General features: G+C 39.5%; 1 protein-coding gene across 4 annotated transcripts in view; it reads left to right on the forward strand.

Annotated features, from left to right (window-relative positions):
- Positions 1-24,058, forward strand: part of MYO16 (myosin XVI) — a 377,675-nt gene that overhangs the window by 342,089 nt on the left and 11,528 nt on the right. For all 4 annotated transcript variants that reach the window (XM_071807296.1, XM_071807294.1, XM_065829663.2 and 1 more), the window contains 2 exons: positions 10,863-11,021; positions 19,014-19,105. In XM_071807296.1, coding sequence (XP_071663397.1) covers positions 10,863-11,021; positions 19,014-19,105 — 251 coding nt within the window. The remainder of the gene's footprint in view (positions 1-10,862; positions 11,022-19,013; positions 19,106-24,058) is intronic.

Raw genomic sequence — 24,058 nt, forward strand, 5'->3', positions numbered from 1 at the left:
CAGGACTACAGGCATTTGGGACATAGTGGAGAATGAAATTTGAACACATTTTAGTGTAAGTCTCTAATTACATTCTCAGCCTGAGTGAGAAATCTGTTCAGAAGCTTTTAACTTATTTACATCTAGCTCAGCATTAAATCATCTTTTGCATAGAGCCTCGGTAGAGAACAATAATTCCATTTCACACAAAATGTAAAGATTGTGACATTTATTTTTGTTTTGCCTTGAAGTGAAAAACAAGCATGTACAGAAATAAATATTCTTTCATGTCCAGTCTTTCAAAAATCTTTGGTAAGTATTGAAATGGTTTACCTCAAAAATACTAAAGTTTTTCTTACTGGAAATGATAACTATTAAATGTGTTGACTTTTATTTTTGGACCTAGATAAGATCAAGAGTGACCATTTCAGCACTGGTCAGGTTGTTGTTTAGGGATACGTCAGCACAGCAACCAAAGAAGTATTATAAACAAACCAAGCTACTTCTGAACTCACAGGGTCAGGTATCCAAGAGCAACACAGTTGTGGCTGCGGAAGCTGCAGCCCCTTGGTGATGACCCGAAGTTCTTGACAGGACTTGTGCAGCTCACCATGAAACTCTACACACCCATGTGTGTGGATTGTGTTCCAGTTCTGCTCTTGGCATTTTGTGGGGCTGGATGGAGAAGCAAGAAAAGACAGTGGGAAAGAGACTGGTCATAGATTTGGTCATAATGTCTCTTTCTCTGGAGACATTCAAAACCCGCCTGGACGCCTTCCTGTGTAACCTCATCTAGGCGTTCCTGCTCCGGCAGGGGGATTGGACTAGGTGATCTTTCGAGGTCCCTTCCAATCCCTAACATTCTGTGATTCTGCGATAAACATGAGGTGCCCTGACCCCCATGTTCTCTCCACACTGCTGCACTCTGCCATTGAGATGGTAGGAGAGTGTTTGGAAGCGGAGCACTGGAAATAAGACTAGCAGTTTGGAGCATCTGTCTTCTCCCTGGGCCTACTAATGAGTGGAAAAACAAAGAAACCTTCAAGTTCAGCGCTCTTTTGACTTGAGTTGTCACTCAATTTTAAAATGATAAAAAATGAAATTGAATTTTATCCTTTGTGTGGTGCAATTTTTAAAAGAAAAAAAAAAACACATTAAATAATTAAACCTGAAGTTCCACATTTCATTATTTGTTTTAGCTCTTTCCTTAAGGGCTGGTTGCAGTGTGATGCTGATGTACTAGCAGTATGTAGTGACAGTTTTAGCCACCAGTTAGCTATATTTGTGCACAATATGGATGTTTATCACATTGCATTGTGATAGCCCTCTGTTCTTGCTTTGAGGTTCACGGATGTGTCATTGACCATCACTGTATCCCTTCAAAATGAACTTAAAAACAAGGTAAAGAAATATCTAAATCTGACTTTTAGTTTTGAAGTTCACTCTGGAAGTAAATAGGGAGTGTTGTCTGAAAGGTTTTCCAGAAGAGCTTTCCTTGCTTGGTGGGCAGGATTACAGTACAGGTGATCCAAAAATATTCCTTGGATTTTCCCCCAGGATCTGCTCACACAATTTATCTGCCCAAGGCAGTCACACTGAGACTTCTGCATTGCAGTTGATGCCAGAGCTGGTATGAGAGAGATCCTGAAAAATCTCTGTAGAAGAATTCTGTAGGAAAACTAAATAGAATTGATGTGATGCTGTTGGCAGTAGCAAATCCCTGTCTGTTTGTTTGTTTGGGTTTTTTGTTTGTTTATTTTTACAATATTTGCAACTGTGTTTGAGGGGGAGGAAGGTTGAGACAGTGTCTCATCACATAATTCCTTCCAACAGCAGCTATGGCCCAGCAGTAATAGCTGTTCTGTTACTGAGATACCACACACAAACATAAACAAACTTAAATGTTTGCCTTCAAACAGAACTGCTGCATCCATATTAGTTAGAAGAAAACAGTTTAAAAAAGGGAAGCTGTGTTTCTTACTAAATTGCCTCCTCCTTTTCCGGCACACTAGCAGTTTATTAACCACACAAACACAAGAAATAGACTCTTTGGTCAGCCAAGCAACACACCTAACAGTAAACAAAACTATTACAGAGTAAAATCGGCTACTTTTTTCCAAATTAGACTTGAAAAGGTGGGGAACATGGGAACATGGAAGGAAGAAATGTTTTCTCCTAAGGCAGAAAAGTGTCCCAAGCAGTGCTGCCCTCCTTCTTGCCCTCTGTGGTTAGTGATGGACACCAGAAACTCCTGCAGAGATCAGTTCCTAGGGAAGATGGGGTGAATGAAGTCCCCAGTCTCTGAAACATGTGCACTGGCTGGACTCTAGCACACTCACTGCATTGAAAAGATCTTCCACGTTCTCGCTCAGATACTACCAAGTAGGAGATATGGCAGCCTGTGCAGATATTCTTAATCCATTACTGGAATTTAAGAAGGCTGTTTTCTCCACGTCATCAACAGGATTCTGTGTCTCATGCTGGGAGCAAGCATAATTCAAACAATCCAGAGTCCTCCAGACAGGGAAAGAAGATGCTTGTGTTATCACCAACCCTGAAAGTTTACCTGACTCAGAGATTTCTCTAACATTACTTCCAGGAAGGAGGAGAAGGTTTGCAGCTAGTAATGACCGTCACTGAAATGCATGTAAAATGAGAGCACTGTCTTCCTACCAGCACCAGTCCATTACTGAAGAAAGCACTAGAAACTAATCTCTTTTAGGTGTATCCTTCCCATAGCCGTGAAGTGATTTATGTCAAATTGATTGAGCTGGTGGTTCTTAAGGGCTGCACCAGATCCAGGAGTTCCTGCAGTCACTTCAGCGACTTCTTTCTCACTACCAGCCTTATCTTCTGCACTCTGGCTGATGGGTGTCACACTAACACAATGTTCTTCAGAGCAGCTTTTTACCACCAGCAGAGTGAGTTTTGTTACTTGACGTTCTTCATGAGCTGCATCGCCCCTCTTTGCCTTCCAGTGTTCATACAGAGCTTCTGTGAACGCAGCTTCCCAGAGCAAAGAAGTGCTCTGGAAATGCACTTTGAAGATGTACAATTGAAGAACACGGCTTCTGGAGTGCCTTGTAACACCACCAGATAGCTCCACTTACACAGCTCAGAGGGAAAGAAAGGGTGCTGAAGTGACAGTACAAATTCATTGCTGCCTGTCCTAGGAGCATCATTGCAGGGGGAAATCCTAGACAATTGCTGTAAGGGCAGCCTTGTGAGGTGAAATAAATCAGTGAATAATTATTGCCTCTCTTGGCAGTGGCAGCTGGCAGCATAGCTATGAGGGTGAGACAGGCAGCATATACTCACAGGCTGGGGGACTCCTGCTCCATTTCTTTCAGCAAATAAGATGCATCTGTTTGCCTCCAGCTCTCAGCAGACAAAGTAAATACTCGTGCTACAGCAGGTCACAGTGCGACTTCACGTGGGTAAACTGAACTACTCTGAAGCAATATGCATTCATCCAGCTAAAGGACACCCAAGACAACATGTGCTGAGGATAGTGAGCAAATGCCACAGGCAAGGAATATCTCAACAGTAAGTGAGATCAAAACAGGGAACACCAAGTGCAATTGTCAACGTGCAACAAAACACAGTGGTAAACACTCATTTAAGCTTCCTCTCCATTTCCTTCATAAAACAAACAAACAAACAGACAAACTAAAAGCCTGCATAGTTTCTATTTTTTTTCTCCCCTCACTTTGGTGTCCACTTACCACAGTAAATGTAACCAATATTCAGGATTGGCCACTCCCAAGAAAGAGCGAGAGCACAAATCAGGAATCCCTTCTGTCTGCAACATCTTGCCTTTCATATGCTGGTTAATAGGATCCATCAGTTCTCACTTATTCACATGTATAATGGCAAGCTGCTTGATTTGAAATTTCCATTTTGCTGGATGCCAGCCACAGGTTTCAGGGGAATCAAGCTATTTAGCTTTTAGATTCCATGGTAGAGCAGGTACCAAAAAGCTTTGACTCCTGTATTACATTAATTTATCTACCAGAATGTATGTATTTTCCAGATTTCATAGTTGCTAATAAAGTGTGAATGGCTGTGGATCTTGATAACTAAAACCATATATTGACTGTTGATTACAGGAAGTCATGTTTGCCATGAATGAAGAAATAATGTTTGACATTATCCTGGGATTTATTAAAGACATTAAATGATAAGAAGGGAAACTATTTTTCCCTTTTTTCACTTATTTGTTTCCAGAATTATATGTGTTACATACTTTTGTAGGTTTTGTTCCTTTGTGGAAAAACTTTTAAGCTTTTTCTATAACATTTCTGGTTTCTGTTTTATGGGGCTGATGTTTTTGTTGGCCAGGACAGAGAGTGTTTCTACTTTAGGACCTAGATACACCCTGCTTAGCTTGTGGCACTGAAATTCCTCAGCTGGGAACTCAGCCTTAGCTCTCGCTTAATTAATGAAAAAGAACATGTGCCTTGAAAGGATGCTCCAGATACGAGTCAAATCTGATCAAGAGGGGTAGATGGCTTCTATTTACACTAGAGCAAATCTAGGGAGAACCTGCTCTCCCCATACAGTCAGAATGAAACTTTTACGTGTGTCTTCAGCAGAAATTGTACCACAGTTCAGTCTGAGGTTGCTTTTCTTCCATATTTTTATTTATTTTTTTTTCCCCAGAGATTGACCACTCATTTCTGATTGTGATAACTAGTTCTGTCAAGGTGAAGGGCTATGTCTGTTTTAGTAGACAAGTGCCAGGGAAGATCCTGGATATGGCAGCTCAATCCTCGGTGCAGTCGAAGTTCTAGAGCAGTCGTGGCATGGTTTGGGACTTGGCAGGCTGGCTTCCGGACAGATTTGGGCATGGTTCAGGAAATGGCCCAGGCCAGGGCCTGCTCCCAGTAGACAACTTGGATGCAGCCTCTCTGCTGTGGAGGGCAAGAAAGTGTAACAGCATAGACATGGGTCTCTTACCATTTGCCTCAGGGCCAGACAACCGTTCTGAGCACATTTGAGTTACCAGAATAGACAAAGCAAGAGGCCCCTCTGTATTTACCCTGTATTACGAATCCCTTGGTGCTTTGGCAGCGCTGCACAGAGCATCCAAGGTAAGCATGAATCTGATCCAAAACCCACTGAAAGGAGTGGAGGCCTTCTGTTGTTATTAATGAGTTTTGAGTCAGACTGTAAATGAGCACTAAATGTTAAAAGAAGTATTTGAAAAAAAAAAAAAACCACATAGGGGAACGGATATACATTATGGATATGCCTACTTTTAAAGAAAGAACAAAAAAAGGGCTTTGACAGAAAAGAAAAATACAACCCAACCAGGTGAGTTGCTGCTGGGCTTTTAATAACATACTACCTTTTTTCATGTCTTGCTGCACAAAGAGTCTATGTTGACTCCATCTAAATGCTGAAATCAGTCATTGATTTATACTTTGCTTTAGAATGGGCTAAATATGTAATTTCCTTACAAAATTAATAGTTTCTCAAAATGTTTCATTATTGCACTTTAATTTGTCATCCAAACAGAGCCTATACTAACCCGTTAACTAATTTGGTGATAACAGTATTGATTCTCCCTAAGTACTCCTTATGAAATAAGTAGGATGTTTGGGATGCTACATTTTATGTTTGAGAAAAATGAGCTTAATAACGAGATATTTGGAAGTCGTAGCTCAATTAAAAGAGTTTAAGTATTCTTTTGACAAAAAATTCTATTGTGTAGATTTTCAGTGCATTGAGTTTCTTTTAAGAGTGAGAAAATGACTCAAAAAGGACAATAAAAAGCAGATATAGAAGTCATTCCTATGATTGCCATACTTTGACTTTTCTTTCCAAAATAAGTGAAATTTCAGTCCATCCTGTGCCTTATGACTTTGTCATAATTTTTAATCTCAGTCTTTTCCAGGAACACTTAGAATAACAAGCAAATGTGGGTTTCATGAGCTGCCTCTTTTGTATGCCTTTCCTCTTACGCTTTTCAAATAATGTTGATGTAATTAATTATGGGTTTATTGAAACACAGAACTTGCTTGTAAGGAAATAATTGTTACACTTTGATTTGCCATGCTCTGATTAAAAGTACTGTACATGTGATTGCTTCCAGCTATTAACTATGCTGCAGTTGAGGGGCAGATTATGCCCCAGTCCAAACATCTGTACATCCTTGTAGTCCATACATCCTCATTAACTGCAAGATTAGTCAGAGCGGAATTTGACTGAGTCAGAGATATCTTTTTGGCAAAGTCAGTTTACTGAAATAATAATCTAAATGCTGTTCACTGTTGCAAAGGGTCTGTAGGTTTTCACTTAAGCTTGTGTTCCTTTCATAATCATGAACTCCCACCATGCTCTTACAGCTGGTACCTCTCTGCAGCTAGTCTCTCACAAGTAGACATGGATGACTCTTCAAATAACATTTATTACTAGCTGGGAACTGTTAAAATGCTGTTATTTAAAAAAAAAAAAAAATTAAAAAGAATCATCCACCCATCTGGTGAGAACAGCAGAGTGAAGCCTGAACAAAAAATTAACATTCTGTGTATTGGTGAAGATGTTCAACTGTAGGAATCATAGTTTCTTCCTCTCTCCTAAAGTGTTTCTGATTATTTCAGAAAGTTAATAAGGGGTGAGAGAGCAGAGCATGCTTCTGTCTTCAGGGATTCATGGCAGCAGAGGGAAGCCAACAGTAATGTTCAGAAAAGCCCAACACTCTATATGAGGTGAATGAGAAAACATGAAGGTGAAGTGAATTTCAGACCAATATTTGATGGATAATATTGGAATCAGCATGAATTTTCTAAGTTTTTTGTGTTAACAGAGAGCTTCCCTATATCTTTTATAACTGTCCACGGTATTCCTGTGCAATGATACACTGTGTGAAATAGAAATATTATGATAAAAAGTCAAGAGACAGATTTCTTATCCTCAAGGATATTTTGGGTAGTGGGGAGGGAAGACAGAGAGCGATACCCCAGCTCAGAAGATAACATCAGGGCCTTTTGGCATGTTAAATCTTATTGAAAAATAAAAAAACAAATGCAAAGTCCTGCACTTGGGAAGGAAGTACTTCTTGCAATGACACAAGCTGGGGACACTGTCCAGGGAGCAGCTCTGGGGAAGGGCTTCTGGGGCAGTGAGCCCTGACAGCAGAGATGCCCAGCAGTGTCTGGGGCTGCATCAGCAGGAGCACAGCCAGGAGCTCGGGGCAGGGGTTGTCCCCTCTGCTCAGCACTCCTTGTCAGACCACAACTGGGTAGCGTGGCCAGTTTGGTGCCCCAAATGCAGGAAGGACACCGATAACCTGGAGTGAGTTCAGCCCCGTGACACCCAGGGCTGGAGGGTGTCCCTGAGCAGAGGCCGGGGCAGTGGGGCTTGTCCAGCCTGGGGCAGAGACGGCTTTGGGGACACTCACAGCCAGCCCAGTGCCTGCGGAGGGGATGCAGAGGGTCAGGCGGGCCCGTCACAGCTGTGCATGGCTGGGGAACAAGGTACGGCAGCAGGAACTGAACCAGAGGGGTTCAGGCTGGTGCTGGAACCTCTCCCCATGAGGACAGGCCAGCTGGGGACAGGCAGGGGGACAGGCTGCCCAGGGAGGTTGGGCAGGGTCCAGCCTTGGGGGATTTCTGGACCCAGCTCAGCAAAGCCCTGAACAGCCTGGTCCAATCCCACCGCTGTGCCTGCTTGGAGCTGGGGTGCATGAGGGACCTACTGAGGCCCCTTCCAACATGAATTACACAGTGATCTCTGTTAAGTTTTGCAGCACTGGGACAGTACACTGGTTACACCTGGCTAAAGCTTCCTCTTGTTACCCTGTTTGTGGAAAAGATTTTCTGCACACAAAGTCCAAAATAAGTAGACAGTACTTGTTTGCTAGGGATGCACTCTGGCTTCTCCAGGAGTCTTTTAGAAGTTAGCCAACATATGTGGTTGCACTTTTTCCACAGACTCACATGACTCTGCTCCAACAGGGTGTTGCAGGGGAGTAATTTAGGATTCTATTTACTGAAGAACAATCTTTAGATTTCTCAAAGAAAATTGCAACTTAAAAGAATTCGATGGCAGGTTCACCCTATTATTTACTGCATGGAAGAAATAACGCCAAGCTGACTGCTGCTTACCTCCTCTGGGGCCTGGACCAAACTGCTGCTGGTTTGGCTGGCGGGGGTGGGTTGAGTGTATCCATCACACAAGGAGATGAAGATGCCTATATATAGAAAATTAGTATGAGTACCTTTATATAATCCAGATTATTCTGAAACAAAATGTAGTTTTCTTTCCCACCCCCAGGATTAAGTAAATACGGCACTATGAAGTGTATTTTCTCTGTGTAGTCTTCACTAAAGCTGTGTTTTTCTTACAATGATTGAACAGAGTAAGTAGAATAACAGATCTTTTATCTAGAAAGGTGTCCCAAAAGATATGTTGCATAACTGTCCACTACTTGCTTCTGCCATTTTAAGATGATATTTTAGCTCAATAGTAGCTATCCACAATTCTTTGTAGCATTTCATCTTACAGATATAAAGGAGAAAAGATAACTTTTTTTTTTTCCCAAGAGCTCTTCATGTATGCCATGAAAAGATATCAATGTACCTATGAAACAAAAGGCTTCTGCAAATAGCAATGCAAGAAAAAGTCTTTCTACTTGTGCATTCTTAAATGAATTGCATATGTCAGGCAAATCAATAAATCTTTTGGATATCAAGACAAATAAGGATCCCAGCCACTTCCCTTGAGACTCTCTATGTAAAAGGTGGCACAATAATTATGTAGGTGGATTATGATCTATAGGCAAGTGCGCTGACTATTAACATCTAGAAGTGACGTTTCCTTTTCAGACAAATTTAATATGAGCTGCAAAGATGCATTTTGCCGTCAACTTGCTTGTACAAAAGCTAAATCAGGCATGCTTTTATAATTGTAGTGCATGCATTTTCCATCTCAGACTCTGGTTCTACCGCCTTTTCCAAGTCAGTTACTGTGGGTAGAGCTGGCCTAATTTATTCAATGCATAGCACATTTGCCTAAATACACAGGTTATGAAACAGTGCCCCTGAAACATTCCAATCAGATTTGGCAAAAAGTAATGATCAGGGAATGAGGGCAGGGGAGGGAGCAAGGAAAATATTGAAATGTCTTATTCTGACAGCTTGGAAATGAAATCTTTGACTTTTCAATACAGCTTTTTTGTTAGAAGAGAAAATGTTAAGAAAGATTCAGAGTTAGATAACTGAAAGCTAAACAAAACTAAGAAATCCCTTTTCAATTAAATGAAACATTTCAAGTAAACAAGTTTTTTGTTTCACTAACTCATTTTTTAAATTTTGGTACTTTGTAAACCAGGTGGGGTTTTTTTCAGTTCAGGCCATGCAGTCAACACTAATTTTGAAAACCTGAAGGCACATTATCTGTTATTTGGTGAAAACGTGTTTTTCCTGTTGCCTTGAAAAATGCTCATGTGCTCGAGACTCACAAGAATATACTGAATCTTCGGGAGAGCTGAGGATGTCATTGGAAGTATGGATGAATGTTGTAATGTTTTTTTTAACAGCTAGTGTTTTATCCTCCACTCGTTGTTGTTGTTATTATGACAAAACTTAAATAGGCGCAGCCAAAATCAAGGAGTAGCTCTTTGAGAGCTGACATAGAAGAAAAATTTCTTGTTTTAGAGCGCTAAAACCCAGGTCAGCCACAATGCATCAGCCCTGAAGTGAAGGCCAGATCTCAGAGGGGAAGGAGTTAGGAAAAATGAAATGGAGTCAAATGGAGAGAGAACTGAATTCAGCTTTGTAATCTGTGAAACAAACTTGATTATGGCAAGGAAAAACTATGAGTATGTTCACCACAAAATGAAGAGAAACTTGGAAATGAAGAATCCACCCAAAACTGCATAGCCTTGCCAGCACAGCGTTTCACACAGTTTCATCAGCCCTTCCACACGAGGGTGGAGTGGGGGTAGCCCAGGATGCCAGAATTGGGGGGGGGTCCCTCCTACCATTCCACATCCATTCATGATCTTGTCTCCCAGCCCCTATCCTGCCTCCTAGCCTCCTAGCTCTACCTGGTCACGGCTGGTGGCTGAGCCCCACTTCTTGTGCTCCAGGTTGACGAGGCCGGGCGAGCTCTGAGCCACTCCAGGCACTTTTCTTGTGAACTTGCTCTGCTTTGCATGGATGTGCCATTAGCCAGAAGGGGGAGAAGGGAAGGGTTTTGCCCTCCTCTTTGAAGAAGTGCCTGTGCATTGTACACAGTTTAGGAAGGCCTGCAGGATCAGGCCTCCTCTTGATGTCTTGAAGAAATTTGACTAAAAAGCTATGATGTGAAAACCTGGAATTTTATGACAGCTGGTAGCTGGAGAGCCCTGAGGCAGGGTAAATAATGTCCATGGGGAGGCTGTGCTGGGAAGAATCTTGTGACCTATGTTTTCATATCAAAAGCCATAGGAGAAAACTAACAAACAAACAAAAAAACCCCAAACACAAACAAAGTTGTTGCTAGTATCACCTAATGCAATGGTGAATCGTATTGCAGTGTCAAGAGTAGCATATGAACTCATGTGAAGTGAAGAGAATCTTAAACAGAGGCAATACAAAAATTCATTGAGTTTTATCAGGTGATATTTGTGTGAAAAGAAACAGTAGAGACGAAATTTTGTTAATGTCTTTCACTTCCATAATCTTTAAATGGCTACAGGTGAAAAGAAAAACCCTGCAAAAGTCACTAAAAGTCGCTGACTTAAACCTTCCGTAGTTATCACTGCACTCATTAATTTAGTGATTGTTTACATTCGTTTTATAAAGTAACTTGGTTTTTATGTGTTATTTTTTTCTACTTTTGTGGAAACCACTAGTTAATAGGAAGCTGACAAGCTCTTTCTCTGTTTGTGTCAGGTGCTGAAACTAATCTGAACTTGAGGAGCAAGGAAGATCCAAATACATCAGATATTGGATCAGAAACCCAGGATAAAAATGCAAATAACCATGGTATTCAGTCATCTAATCTACTGTCCAGTTCTGTGACTGCTGAAAATGGAAATTCAGTCTCAAATGGTAAGCAGTTTTTAATCCTAAAGCTCTTTTAACATAAAGTTGCTGAAGTGTTGCCTGGAATTAGCTTTTTAAGATATAGTCAAGCTGGAATCTTCTGAGTTGTGAAATATCTGTGTTTCTGGAACTGGCTTAACTTTGTATGTGTGAGCTGATAAGCCCCTCTCCAGTAAAAGCTGAATGTGAAGAAAATAAAACAGCCTCTCTTGAAGAACTTGTTATTAGCTCAGCTCCAAGTCTATAAACAGCCTGAGGCACAGAGGACTGAGGGGGGTGATTTCTGATCCTATAATCAATACAAATGGGACAGTAAATATAAAATCGGGATCTGCCTTTGCTACAGGTGCCTTAGTAGTGAATGTCAGCTTGTTAATCATTGCAACAAGATGATCAAAATGGTGCAAAAGCAATGACAGAAAGAATGAAATCTTTTGAGATCCTCAAAGCATGAATCCTAATGATATAACACCTGTATTACATAAAATCACACAATGCAAATACACAAGTATGAATAGACACAAGACAAATAGAAAGTATTTGTTCTGATGGAATGTGGAAAAGCAGATGTCTAAATACTTGCGTGGCATTAGGTACAGTTATCTTCATGCTGAAAACTTACATCTAAATATGGTTTGTGTAAGCAGATCAGTTGTATAGCCTTTAGTGTTAAGGGTAGAACTACACATAATGTAGTTGATATTTATTTTGAGGGAAAAAATATTGGGTCAAGTGAAATATTACATTTTGTTTTCCAAATATGCTCTTTTTTTTTGTTTGTTTTTGTTTTTGTTTTTGTTTTAAGGCCAGGGCTGCTTAATACACAATGTTTTTAAATGAAAATTTAAGTTTTCTTACAAAAATGAGACATTTCAAAATCAAATAATTCCTTTCTTTCAATAAGACCTATTCTCCAAATTCTACAGTGCTGTGCCAAAACAATTCTTCTCGCTCTCTCTGATAATCAAAGCAGAAAACTCATCCAGCCTGAAAAGCTATGCGAGTGTAAAGGTGCATTCATCTCTGTGTGCTCTGCTACACACTGTGACAGAAGAAAAAGGCATCTTTGACCATTACAACCATCTCCCCATTTATATCAATATAATAATTTGGGCAGTAGGGGAGAATATTTTCAGTACATATAACAGTCAGGCTGTTAAGTTAACACAAAAACTGTAAGTAGACCAAGCCTTTGATTCCTTTCTATGTAGGATTTTAAGCATGTATTCTGATGTCCTAATGGGACCTGTGGGAGAACAGCTTTTTATGAGATCAACCGTTTTATCCCCAGAGCCCTTAACTAGGAGTTTAACCATAAGAGCTGTGCTTCTTAGAAATGAAATGGTGCTTTAACTTCATCATTTGTGATGATTCTAGTTGTTAATAAACAATCTCAGTTACTGAAATAAATAGTCATTGCTTGATTAATAGGCCAACTAACAGGTGAGAGGGGTGCTTGTAACTGTTTGTGTGAAGTTTTCATCAGTACATTTGTAACCACTTGTAGCTAGGGCTGTCTGTAATGATAATATACAACACCTACTGTGCATAAACTAATTATTTTCAAACTATTTGTGAATAGCAAGTTTAATCATAAATGTGCAATGTTGTGCAATGGAATTTTCCAGGATATTTTTCCCATTAAAAACCACTGATTCATCAAACCCAAACTTTCCATGGAAGGTTCCCAATTGTGATGTAGCTTTGATAAAGGATGGTTTTGATTGTCAGTGTATGCTGTGAGTAGAAAAAAACTCCCTTTAGGTCTGGCAGTATCCCACTGGGTAAAGAATTAGCATTATTTGTGGTATTTCAAGGTTTAAATCTATGTTTCAACTGTCAGACTGCTGTAGAAGTGATCAACAGAATCACAGAATAGTTGGGGTTGGAAGGGACCGCTGGGGATCATCCAGTCCAACCCACCTGCTAAAGCAGGTTCACCCAGAGCAGATCACACAGAAATGTGTCCAGGCGGGTTTTGAACATCTCCAGAATGTCTCTCTGGGCAGCCTGTTCCAGTGCTCTGGCACCTTCGAAGTAAAGAAGTTTCTCCTTATATTTAGATGGAACCTCCTGTGCTTCAACCTATGCCCATTGTCCCTCATCCTATCATTGGGCACCACTGCAAGGAGTCTGGTTCCACCCTCTTGACATCCACCCTTGAGATATTTATAAACATTGGTGAGATCCCCTCTCAGCCTTCTCTTCTCCAGGCTGAACAAACCCAGCTCTCTCAGTTTCTCTTCATAGGAAAGGTGTTCTAGGTCGCTGATCATCTTTGTAGCCCAAAAATGATAGAAGTTGTCATTTTACCCTGATGCAGAGCAAAATAAGATTGAAGATTTTGTGATACAGAATGTTAGTTTTCCAGCAACACTTAATAATAATTGAAAGAGTTGACAATATGGAAAACTTTGGTGTACTTTGATTACATTAATTCAAAACCAATTTGCCAGTTTGCTTAGGAAAAAAATATTTCCAGGATTCAACCTTAACATCATGATGATTTTTAAATCCATGCCTGGTTGGATATATCTGGGCAATACTGATATTTGACAATGTGCCATGAGATGTTTCCATGTAAAATACTTTTTCATTTCTTTGTTATTGGACACCAAGCTCCTCTAGCTTTGTGGAAAAGAAAACCCACAATGCATTATTGAATAGTTGATAACGAGATTACAGAACTCTTGAATGTAATCTTTCTTCCCACTGTTACACAGTGCAACTATATAATCTGCTTTCCACTGGTGGAACTAAAGTCTAGATTCATATGTTACTCATGTAAGTTAATACAGAAGCAATATCTTAAATAAGACTCGTCTTTTACTGTCGTGAATGAGGTGTCAGCACCACTCCTCTGAAGCGTTGTGAGACTTAAAGTCACTATGGTCATAAGAATAATAATTTTGATGAAGATGTTTGTCTTACTTATAACCTGATGAATTCTTTAGAAAGCCATCACTAATCAGCTAAAAAGCTTGCTGGCTCAGCTTCCAGACAGATTAATGCTGCGTTACTTTCAGAAGCTGAGTTTAATTTCTGGCACCGCTGCTAGTTGACAATTTTAATAGAAGTTGCTCCTTCATTTTATATAATGTAATCCTCTTCTTCTTTAGTTTATCTTTAATATCAAGAGTAATAGCTTTCTACAGCTCTGTGCTGTCAGACTGTAACTTTTCTGCCACAAATCTTCCACACTCACCAGAGTTCTTAATCTGAAAGAAAGAGCTCTTTTGCTCTTTCTTGTCTAAACACAGAGAGAGTAATCCGAAAGCTTATAATACCCTTTCGTGTTACAATGCTGAAAGTTGTAATCCTAAATCACCCAAAACAGCAGATCCTCTGCTGGGAGACACTCAAACACCGCAGGTAAACGTTTACTGAAATTTGTTATTTCCAGCTAGTACCTAATAGGATATAGAGGAATGTTTAATCATTAAGTGAAGTGTTTAAATATAACAACTATAATAAGTGATTGAGGTGACCTGACCTTTGGTTACTGAAAGGGAGAAATTCCCCAGAAATCTGACAGTTCCTTACCCCCCATGGAGTGTGTTGTAGACATACTTACTCTGTGTAACCCAAGTGAAAATTAGAGTAGATATTGTAAAGATGAGACAGCCCTCTTGGACTGAGGGAGCATTGTGCTGGATTGTGCTTAATGGTTATACCAGCACACACGTTGCACTGCACTGTTCATCCAGCTGTTGGCCAGATGCTGTCCCTCAAAGAACCTCTCCGAGTTCTTCTCTGGTTCCTGGTGGGAACCAGCGTTCCTGGTTCCTGGATCTGGTGGAGATCCAGGTGAATGGACTCACTGTATAGTTTATGCAGATTAGCATAAGAGTAGCTGCCAAGAACCTGTCTGTTTCACCAAAAACCCCATGCGTTATTCAGGTGAAGGGGATTAATCTTCTCTAACCTTAGCCATGGAGAAGGCAGCCCATTCTGTCTAAGCAGGTCACCTGTGGGCTGCAATCTTCTATATAGTCTCTTGGAACATACCACCAGATCTAAGCACATCAGGCAACAAGTCACAGAATGGGAGAGGTGTCACAGCAGATAACTTGATGAAAAGGGGACATGTCACAATGACAAGGGCTACACGCTGATCAGCACAGAGCCTTGCATTTTGGTTTTCCTGGTGATGCCTTTTTCACACTAGAGCACCCAGTGTATCAACTGGAGCTGACCAGTAGATCCAGACTACATGTGAATACAAAATCAGGGTGGAAGGTAGAAGTTTTGGGGAATTATATGTGACCACAGTAGCAAAAAACCACATACTCTGTGGTGTTGCTGTTGCTTTGCAAATATGGATGTTGGAAGCCACAGGGAGGCGCAGGGTCTCCAGTTTGGGTGTAGCAGACCCTATGAGACTGGAGAGTCTCTGAAACCACCTCTAGATGTCCAGTAATCTAGAGCTCAGTATTTGAGATGCAAGCTGTTTATCTAAAGGATCCTAAGAGGAGTATCTGAGAAGAGGTCAGAAATGCAAAATAGGAAGTATAGGAAGAAGGTCAGGGACTGAGCGTGGGATCTTCCTCGTGAAGGAATATAGACAATTCATTACAGGGGGTGGGTAGAGGATTTGGTTTCTAGTTTGAATACACGTATTGCTTGAGATAAGGCTGTATCCTTGATTCTGTGGAAAAAAAAAAAAAAAGCATTTATTTCATTTAACTTCTCCAGTTAGAGATTATTGATTGAATCATAGTCCTTGTTATCATTATCACCACCACATATGATTGTAGTAATACTATTATCAAGGATAATTTTGCCAAAAAAATGACAAATTAGAATTACTTTTGGTAACTTGAAAGAAAGCCCAGTCCAGATGGTATAATTTGTACTCCAGCCTGAACCCCTGATTAATTTATGTTCTTGTAGTTCTGCCTCTGCCCCTGCTAAACTGATGCTTCCAACCTTGTGCTGAGTTAAGCAAAGCTTTATTCAATACGCAGGTGTGGTGTCCTAATATTTACTTAGGTGTGCGTAAAGGAAAACTCTTGGAATGTAATCGCTTGCTCCATTTATCTTTCCAACTCTACCAAGCCTTTGCTTGCTATGTCTCTGATGACGTGCTGTGGCTGTACATGGAAACTTTACTTACGTGATAAGACCTCTTATCAAAGTGCTTTTCATAGAAATAAACCAAAAATCATTTATAACCTTATTCTTAGCCCAAGGCTGTCATGGGCAGTAGATCCTGAAGTGTATGAATATAGTGCAAAAGCAATATCTTTTTCGAAACATGCTGCTGGTCTAGGAAAGTATTTTCATTCATTTATCATGGTCTAGACTCATGCAAATATTTTACATTATAGCTGTTATTTGAATTAAATGAATAACACCTAATTTAAAAAGTAATTTTGTATTAAAATGTGGATGAATTTTCATGGCGTTATTTGAGATGTGTCCAAAATGAATCGGTATGAATAAATTATTAGTTCAGAAAATTATCTGGAAAAAAAAAAAAGGCCATTTGTTTTGTATTGACAAAACCATGATTTTTGGAGCAATATATACTTTATGCATTTCATTTGACCAAAAATATGTGATTTTGGTGAGGAAAAATTTTAAGTTGGGGGACAGGGAATTTAATATAGGTAAGAAAGGAATAGTGGTAACTTACGTGTATTTTACAAGCCTAGTATACCTGAGGCCTTGAATATCATACCTTGCCCCAGTACATACCTAATATGTCATGGAACACCTTCAAAAAGTGGTAACTCCCCCTCAAAACAACACATAGTTCAAATCAGTGAGAGAACAGGGTCAGATTCCCTCTCTGGACCAGGCAGAAAAGGACTAAAATGCTGAATTATCACAAGATTTGACCTGGCTCCTGAGCTGCAAACAGAGGTTTCACCTTCTTTGCTGTTTCCATGTGTCCAGATGAAGTTCAGATGAACTGAATCTGTAGAAAAGAAATCCATATTTATTAGTACTTTACACAAGTTTCATTCAGAAGAACAAATCGAAGAAAACCAGCTCTCCCTACTTACACAGTAATACACCATTATAAGGGGGAAAATAGGAGAAGGGTAGAGGGACCAAAAAGGAATAAGGATCATTGCTTCTCTTAAAAATTCTTGTTTTATTTCTTTTGCAAAGCAAGTTATTTTTTGAGATTATTCATGCAATTTATATTTTAATGAGTTAAATAATATGTCACGAACCATATAGGAGTTAGTGCTCATTGATCAAATTAAAATAAATAAAAAAGGAAGGGAGAGAGGAAGGAAGGGAGAGAGGAAGGAAGGGAGGAAGGGAGGGAGGGAGGGAGGGAGGGAGGGAGGGAGGGAGGAAGGAAGGAAGGAAGGAAGGAAGGAAGGAAGGAAGGAAGGAAGGAAGGAAGGAAGGAAGGAAGGAAGGAAGGAAGGAAGGAAGGAAGGAAGGAAGGAAGGAAGGAAGGAAGGAAGGAAGGAAGGAAGGAAGGAAGGAAGGAAGGAAGGAAGGGAGAGAGAAAGAGAGAGAGAAAGAAAGAAAGAAAGAAAGCATTTTTTAATACTGAAAATAGCAGGTTGGAAGACAAGCATGTTTCATATTGTGTTTCTATGCCAGTTTCATGATTGAACAAGAAACTGAACATAAACATGAAACAGAACTATGTCTAGTGCAGTACATAATCCCATAAACAGTTATGATTCATTGCATTTGAACTTTTCATTGTTTCCATTATGATTCTGTGTATGTTATGTATAATATGCAAAAAGTGGGGCTGTCCTCATTTTTTCTTATCTAAGAGTTACAAATCGCAGAATCACTTTACCACACCTTTAGCCACACAAAATCCAAATGCCTCATCTAATCGAATACTTTAGATTAGATGTTAGTAATTTCTCAAGTGATCTACTGAGAACAATTCAACTTATATATCTCTTACCAGGATGAATCCTCTTCTCATGGTGACTAGCTCTGTTAGGTTGACTAAAGAAGGAATAGTGATAAGCTCTTTATACATGCCACAGTAGCATGTGGTGAAACACTGGCACAGGTTGCCAAAGGTGGTAGATGCCCCATCCCTGGAGACATTCCAGGCCAGGCTGGACAGGGCTCTGAGCAACCTGATCTAGTTGCAGATGTCCCTGCTCATTGCAGGGGGTTGGACTAGATGACCTTTGAAGGTCCATTCCAACCCAAACTATTCTATGCTGATGATTCTACATGATGATTCGTGAAAATCTGTAATATACGCTATAGGAAGCAATACCAAAATTGCTGGATACCAGACCTACCATGGTGGCTGTGATTTTCATTTGTGAGGGGCTTAATAACACCTCTCATGGACTCACTGTGTTTCTGCTTCTGCCTTTCTTCCCCTCATCCTGCCTTTCAGATCCTCTGTAGCAGGATGTGAATGGTCTTCCGTCTCCAGCAGAAGCGATGGGGATGGCCGGCAGTGGGCTTTGCTTTAGGATCACGGGAGCAGAGGTGCTGGTTTCTCTTGACTACAGAGGGAAACCACCTTGCTCTTTTATGCTGGTTGACTGGTTTTTATACAACTAAACTTTGAGCAGCTGATTCCTACGTGGAGACTGCACAATAAGTACAAGAATCACAAAAAGCCTCTGTACTGCAGAGATGAAGTCCTGGACCTACTTGTTGACTTCCCATGTGACCTAGAGATGTTAATTTGAGAGCAGACTGCAGGCCTGTTTTCCATTCCCTTTGCATTGCTTCTGCGGAGAAGAGGAACCAGGGATTTCTTCATTGCAGGAGGAATCCCTGGCCAGTGTATAGGAAATGTGATATTTGTAGGCTCTTTCAGTACAATTGCTCCTTCTGTAAACCAGCATGCATACCTGTGATGCTATTCATACTTGGTAAACAAGAATTATTCTAGTTTCAGTAAGCATGGAAATAGTAAATATTCAGGCAAATGTGTGATTTTTTTTGTTCTTTTTTAGTAAAACAAGGTCTTTTGAATCTTATGCTGAAATAAGCCCATGCATAAATCTCAGATTATAAATTAGTATTGTTTTGCTTTAGGTTTGTCAGAGGAAAATGAATATTCAAGACTGTCGGCCAGCACTACGGCAGGCTCATCGCTTCAAAGACATAGAGAGAGCCACACTAGTCAGGTAAATATTTTACTGATAGTCTACTAGAACCAGTAAAAGAGAAAAAAAAAAAGACCAAAAAACAACATAGTAGCTGCATGTTGAAAACTGCCTTGATTCAAATTTGTGTGTCGGTATTAAAAAATGTAGACTTCTTTTACAGGTTTGTATTGAGCTAAGCTAAGTACAATAATGAATTTACTCTTTTTGTTTGTTTGTTTGTTTGTTTTCTGGGAGTATAATCATCCTGAAAGGTTCTCACACTAGTGTACAAAGTTTAAGAAACTAATGGTTGCTGGTTGTTAGGATGCTGTTTTCAGGCAGGAAATATGTCTCTTCACCCTCTGAGGACCAAGAAGATGCAAGATGTTGTCTCTCTCAAGATATTCATTCATACCAGAAAGAGCTGCGTGATAATGAACCTCATAGGAATAAATGCATAATTATAGCAATCTTCACTGTTTTTTATAAAAGTATAAATGAGATTAAAATCAAAATAATATCTATAAATTGAAACAGCAATAGGTACTGAGGTAGTGTGAAGCTTCCACTTAAGCTATTTTAAAATTGCCATTTAGTCAATGTCGGTTTAAAATAACAACATCAAATTAACTTACATGTTAAGTGAACAAAAAGGAATAAACTTCGTCATAATATGTTTTCTTCATTCTTGTCTTCCTTTGTAAATAACCAATTCAGGCATGAAGGCATTCAAGCTATTTTATTCTATTTTACTTAAATGGCATTAATTCTCCTGTTGTCTTTTGTCTTCAGTCCACTTTTCTAAAAGGGCTGTCCCAAGTCATTTTTTTCATTTGAGAAGACTGTAAGTATCTTACAGTAAAACCAGATGTTGTCCACAGAGAAAAAATATTGGAGCTGAGAGGAATTTCCTCAACAGAAACCTCTCATTAAGAAGTGGTACAGTTTTCAAACAATTTTACCAGAAGGTAAGGGAAGTGCTTTGTCACATTTAAAAGCTACTTGTCTGTGGTGGACAGCTGACGTTTAATTGCAACAAAATACTGGCCCTAACCAAGAGCATGAATGTTTGGGCATTGACTCCAACAGGAGTGGGATTCAACCTGCAACATCATATTCAGTCTTAATGTAACTTTAAAACACAATAGCTTTTAACTGAGTAAATACGTAAGCAAACTAGTACAAAAGTCTTTACTTTTTATTTTTCTGCCCTACTGTCCAAAGCACAGGGATAACTACAGCACCTAACCTGAGTTGAAAAATTGTGCCTGGACGGCACACAGCACTAGGCTGATCTCTTCAGATGAATCAATGAGGCCGGCCAGAGCTGCCCCGGTAGATGTACTCATGTAGCTGTCTTGCACACAGTAACAAATCTTTACCATCACCATACCTCTCAAACTCTCAAAATATACTTTGGCCACATTTTTCACAAAGTGCTTACAGGTCTGCTGTCTTCAGATCAGTATATTGGATGAGGATATGGGATTATAAAGATGACTAGAGGCAATGTTTTCAGTTGTCTCTTTTTTAATGGTCAACCAAATACTTACTAGGCATGAGAGTGGCCAAAGAGACCTTTCTAATGAATGAAAAATCCAAGTCCCAGGCACTGCTCCAGTTATAAACCTCACACAGTGAGACACTTTCACCCTAGAGCACTTTACACCTCTGTTGCTCTGCTGCTCTGGGATCAAGGAGGATCATATGTAAATTACGACATCAGTGCAGTACATGGAGAGTTAAATGAACTGGGTATAAGGGAGCCATTATCTTCTTATCTTTGCAAAATGGAAACTGTTCCCTTCTGTGAAATAAGTCTGCAACATTTAAATGCTTTATTTTAGAAGCAAGTCTTTAACCATTTACAAACATCTATTTTTGATTTTTTCAAAACTGCTTGCCAAAAGCTGAACACAATTTCAATTCAGTACTTTGAAATATCACACTTCAGTAAATAGATGTTTTGCCAGTGTTTCACAAATCTTTAAAATAGATTCTGTGCCATGTACTCAGAATTACATTCAGGGACAATCCTTAAAGGCAAGCTCAATAAGAACTGTGACAAGTTTAGAGAACCTGCAGTTCTGTGATTTTTGATACAATTGCAATTGCCTTAATGAATAAACATCTTCCAAAGTGATGTTGCCAAAAGAAAAAATCTTCCTCCCACAAAAAAGAAAAAGAAAAAAAAAAAAAAAAAAAATTAAAAAGTCTTTGTTCACAGGACTGAGAAGTCTTACTGTAAAAATCATTCCTCACCATTTCTAAAGTATGGCATATATTTGAAAATGATTGGTTTTAATTACAGTTGACATTTCTTAGTATGCTGCTGGTGACTCTAGCAGCGTACGACTGTATTGTAAAAGCCTTTGCCAGGCTTCACTGCAGTAACCTTATCACTTTAAAGTAATTCTTGCACAGACATATGAAATAGGACAGATTGTTTCACAGATCTATGAAGGTACTGATTGACTAATTGCTTTAGAGAGAGAAACATAGACTAGGTCCTTGGATTTCTTGGCAGACACCCTGTCATTTCAGCTAAGGGAAACTGGTTCATTAGCTTTCAGGGACTTCTAATATTTATGGGTTTTTTTAATATCTCCCTGCTAGTTCCTTACTGAAGTGACAGGAGTTAATTTCATTTTTGCCACAGGATCTCAAGGCTCTTACACATCCAACTAAAGCTGAGGCATTGTGGCTTATGGTACCATCATGTCGTCACATCAGGTGATAATTACCTGCATCACTGCTTGCTACTTCCTGCACATGGCAAACCTACACACTTCAGAGAGCAAATTCTTCAGCTCAATATCTGTTGACATGCATCATAAGGATCAGTCTTTTAACAAACACTTTTGGAAGCAATTACCAAAGTATAAAATATCATGCAGATGTGAATTCAGCAGCTTAGCTGATCATCTCTAAAGTGAAACAAAACAAAACAAATGTTCGCTGTTGGCACAAATGCCACTTTTCTAGGGCAATGATTCCCTTAAGGCTGATTTTTATCGGAATGGAAAATGAAAAAAATTTTAAAAATTGTGGAATAAAATATTTCTCGTTTGAAAGTTATAAAATAAAATTATACTTTCTTCTGCTAGAAAGAGGGGAAGGGTGTGAAAAAATACTTTTATCTTATCAAAAATGAAAGAGCTTACATCAAAAGAAATGAGGCTTGCATTTTGAAAGGATAACATAGTATGGAGCTTTTTTAAAAACTAACACCTTTTCCTTCCTATTATTCTGTGGCTGTACAGCTACTGATTTCCAAGTGATTATATCTATAGATTGCAAGTAAGTACCACATAAAAACATAAAGAACACAACATCTGATGTAACACCATAGCATCATCTTCATCCTCAATGAATACTGAATGGTAGATTTGGGGGTCAAAACTGCCAAAACCAGTTAGCCAGAACTTTCATGTTCTATAGTTTGTTGGGTTAGTAGGTGTTTCAGAAATTATTTGTTAGCAAAGAGCCACATGTATTCTTTTTACCAACCTAGGATGCCATCTTCCCTGTATTTTATGCTTTCCTTGAAAAACAAAAAATTCTAGTCAAGGAAATCTTCAAAATGTAACCTACAGCAAAATGGTTCTGCAAGAAACAATATCCAGATCTGTCCTGACAAGAAAACCTACTTTGCTCTTAGCAACTAAGCCCAAATATATCAGCTGCAAGAACTGCATCTACCTGAGCTTCTGCAGAAAGCCTTTTGGTAACTGTGCCGCACCTCTTACTCCCTGAACAGCTGAAAATTAGGAAATTTCCTTTTCCAGACTTGATTTAAAATTACTGATTTAACATTACTGAAATGCTTATTGTTGCAAATTGCTTCAGTGATTTGTTTAAACAATTTGGGACTTTCAAATGTGCCTTGATCTATAGTCTTGAATTCTTATACCATAATTTCCTTCCAGAGACAAAGGAACCACCAAAATGGAAGAGATACATCTTCTGACCATTTGTGCCATAATCTTGCTTAGATAGAAAATTTTGTTATAAGAGTTGTTTCTGTTTAGTCATGCTCCAGGAAATGATCCCAAAGCATACTGGAGACTCCACAAATGTTGAAATTGTTTAGCAGAGTCCAAAAGCCAACTACCCCCTAAAATAAAGCAGGTTTATAAAATATTACCTCTGTGCTCCTTTTCTTTTACACGAAGCATTTCTCACTTCCTTAGCCAGTCCAATGGGTTCCTTCCTCCACACTATATTTATTGCTTCCTCTGTTCTCAATAACTCGTATGTGTGGGTATGTTTAAAAGACAGAGCATAAAGACTGTTGAAATACATAAGTTCTTTGGAATGTCAGCAACAGCAACTAGATGAAATAGCATCAACAAAAGCAAGACTGCACCTCATACAAAAGCTAAGCGCCCCTTCCGCCTTCTTTTTTACAGATCCAGGACTATGTTTTTTTATTATTTTTGGTAAAAATATTTTAAAGTTGTTATTAACATTCTCTACAAAGTGGGATGCGGTGAGAGAAAGATATAGTGGAATGAAGAAAAGCAGGCCAGCAAAAAGACTCCTTGTTTCTTACGTGGGCAGCAAGAAGCAACATGGTCTATCTGTAATGGGATGAGGTGGACAACCTGGAGATAATGAACAGATGGGAAGTGAGGGGCAGCTTAAAGACTGGAGTGATAATAAGCGTGTGTGTGGGGAGGTGGGAGTGGGGAGTAAAACAGGCACCAGATAGAGGATGATTCAGAGAAGTAAGGTTGGAGGAAGAATAAAATGATTGAGGGAGAACGTAAATAATAAAATGGTATAGGGGATTTAGAAAGAGGAAAGAAGAAAAAGTCAGAGAAAAAAAATAATAAAGAAAAGAAGGAAGGGAAGGGAAGGGAAGGGAAGGGAAGGGAAGGGAAGGGAAGGGAAGGGAAGGGAAGGGAAGGGAAGGGAAGGGAAGGGAAGGGAAGGGAAGGGAAGGGAAGGGAAGGAAAGGAAAGGAAAGGAAAGGAAAGGAAAGGAAAG

This window comes from Patagioenas fasciata, chromosome 1, assembly GCF_037038585.1.
Source record: "Patagioenas fasciata isolate bPatFas1 chromosome 1, bPatFas1.hap1, whole genome shotgun sequence".
NCBI classification, from domain to species: domain Eukaryota; kingdom Metazoa; phylum Chordata; class Aves; order Columbiformes; family Columbidae; genus Patagioenas; species Patagioenas fasciata.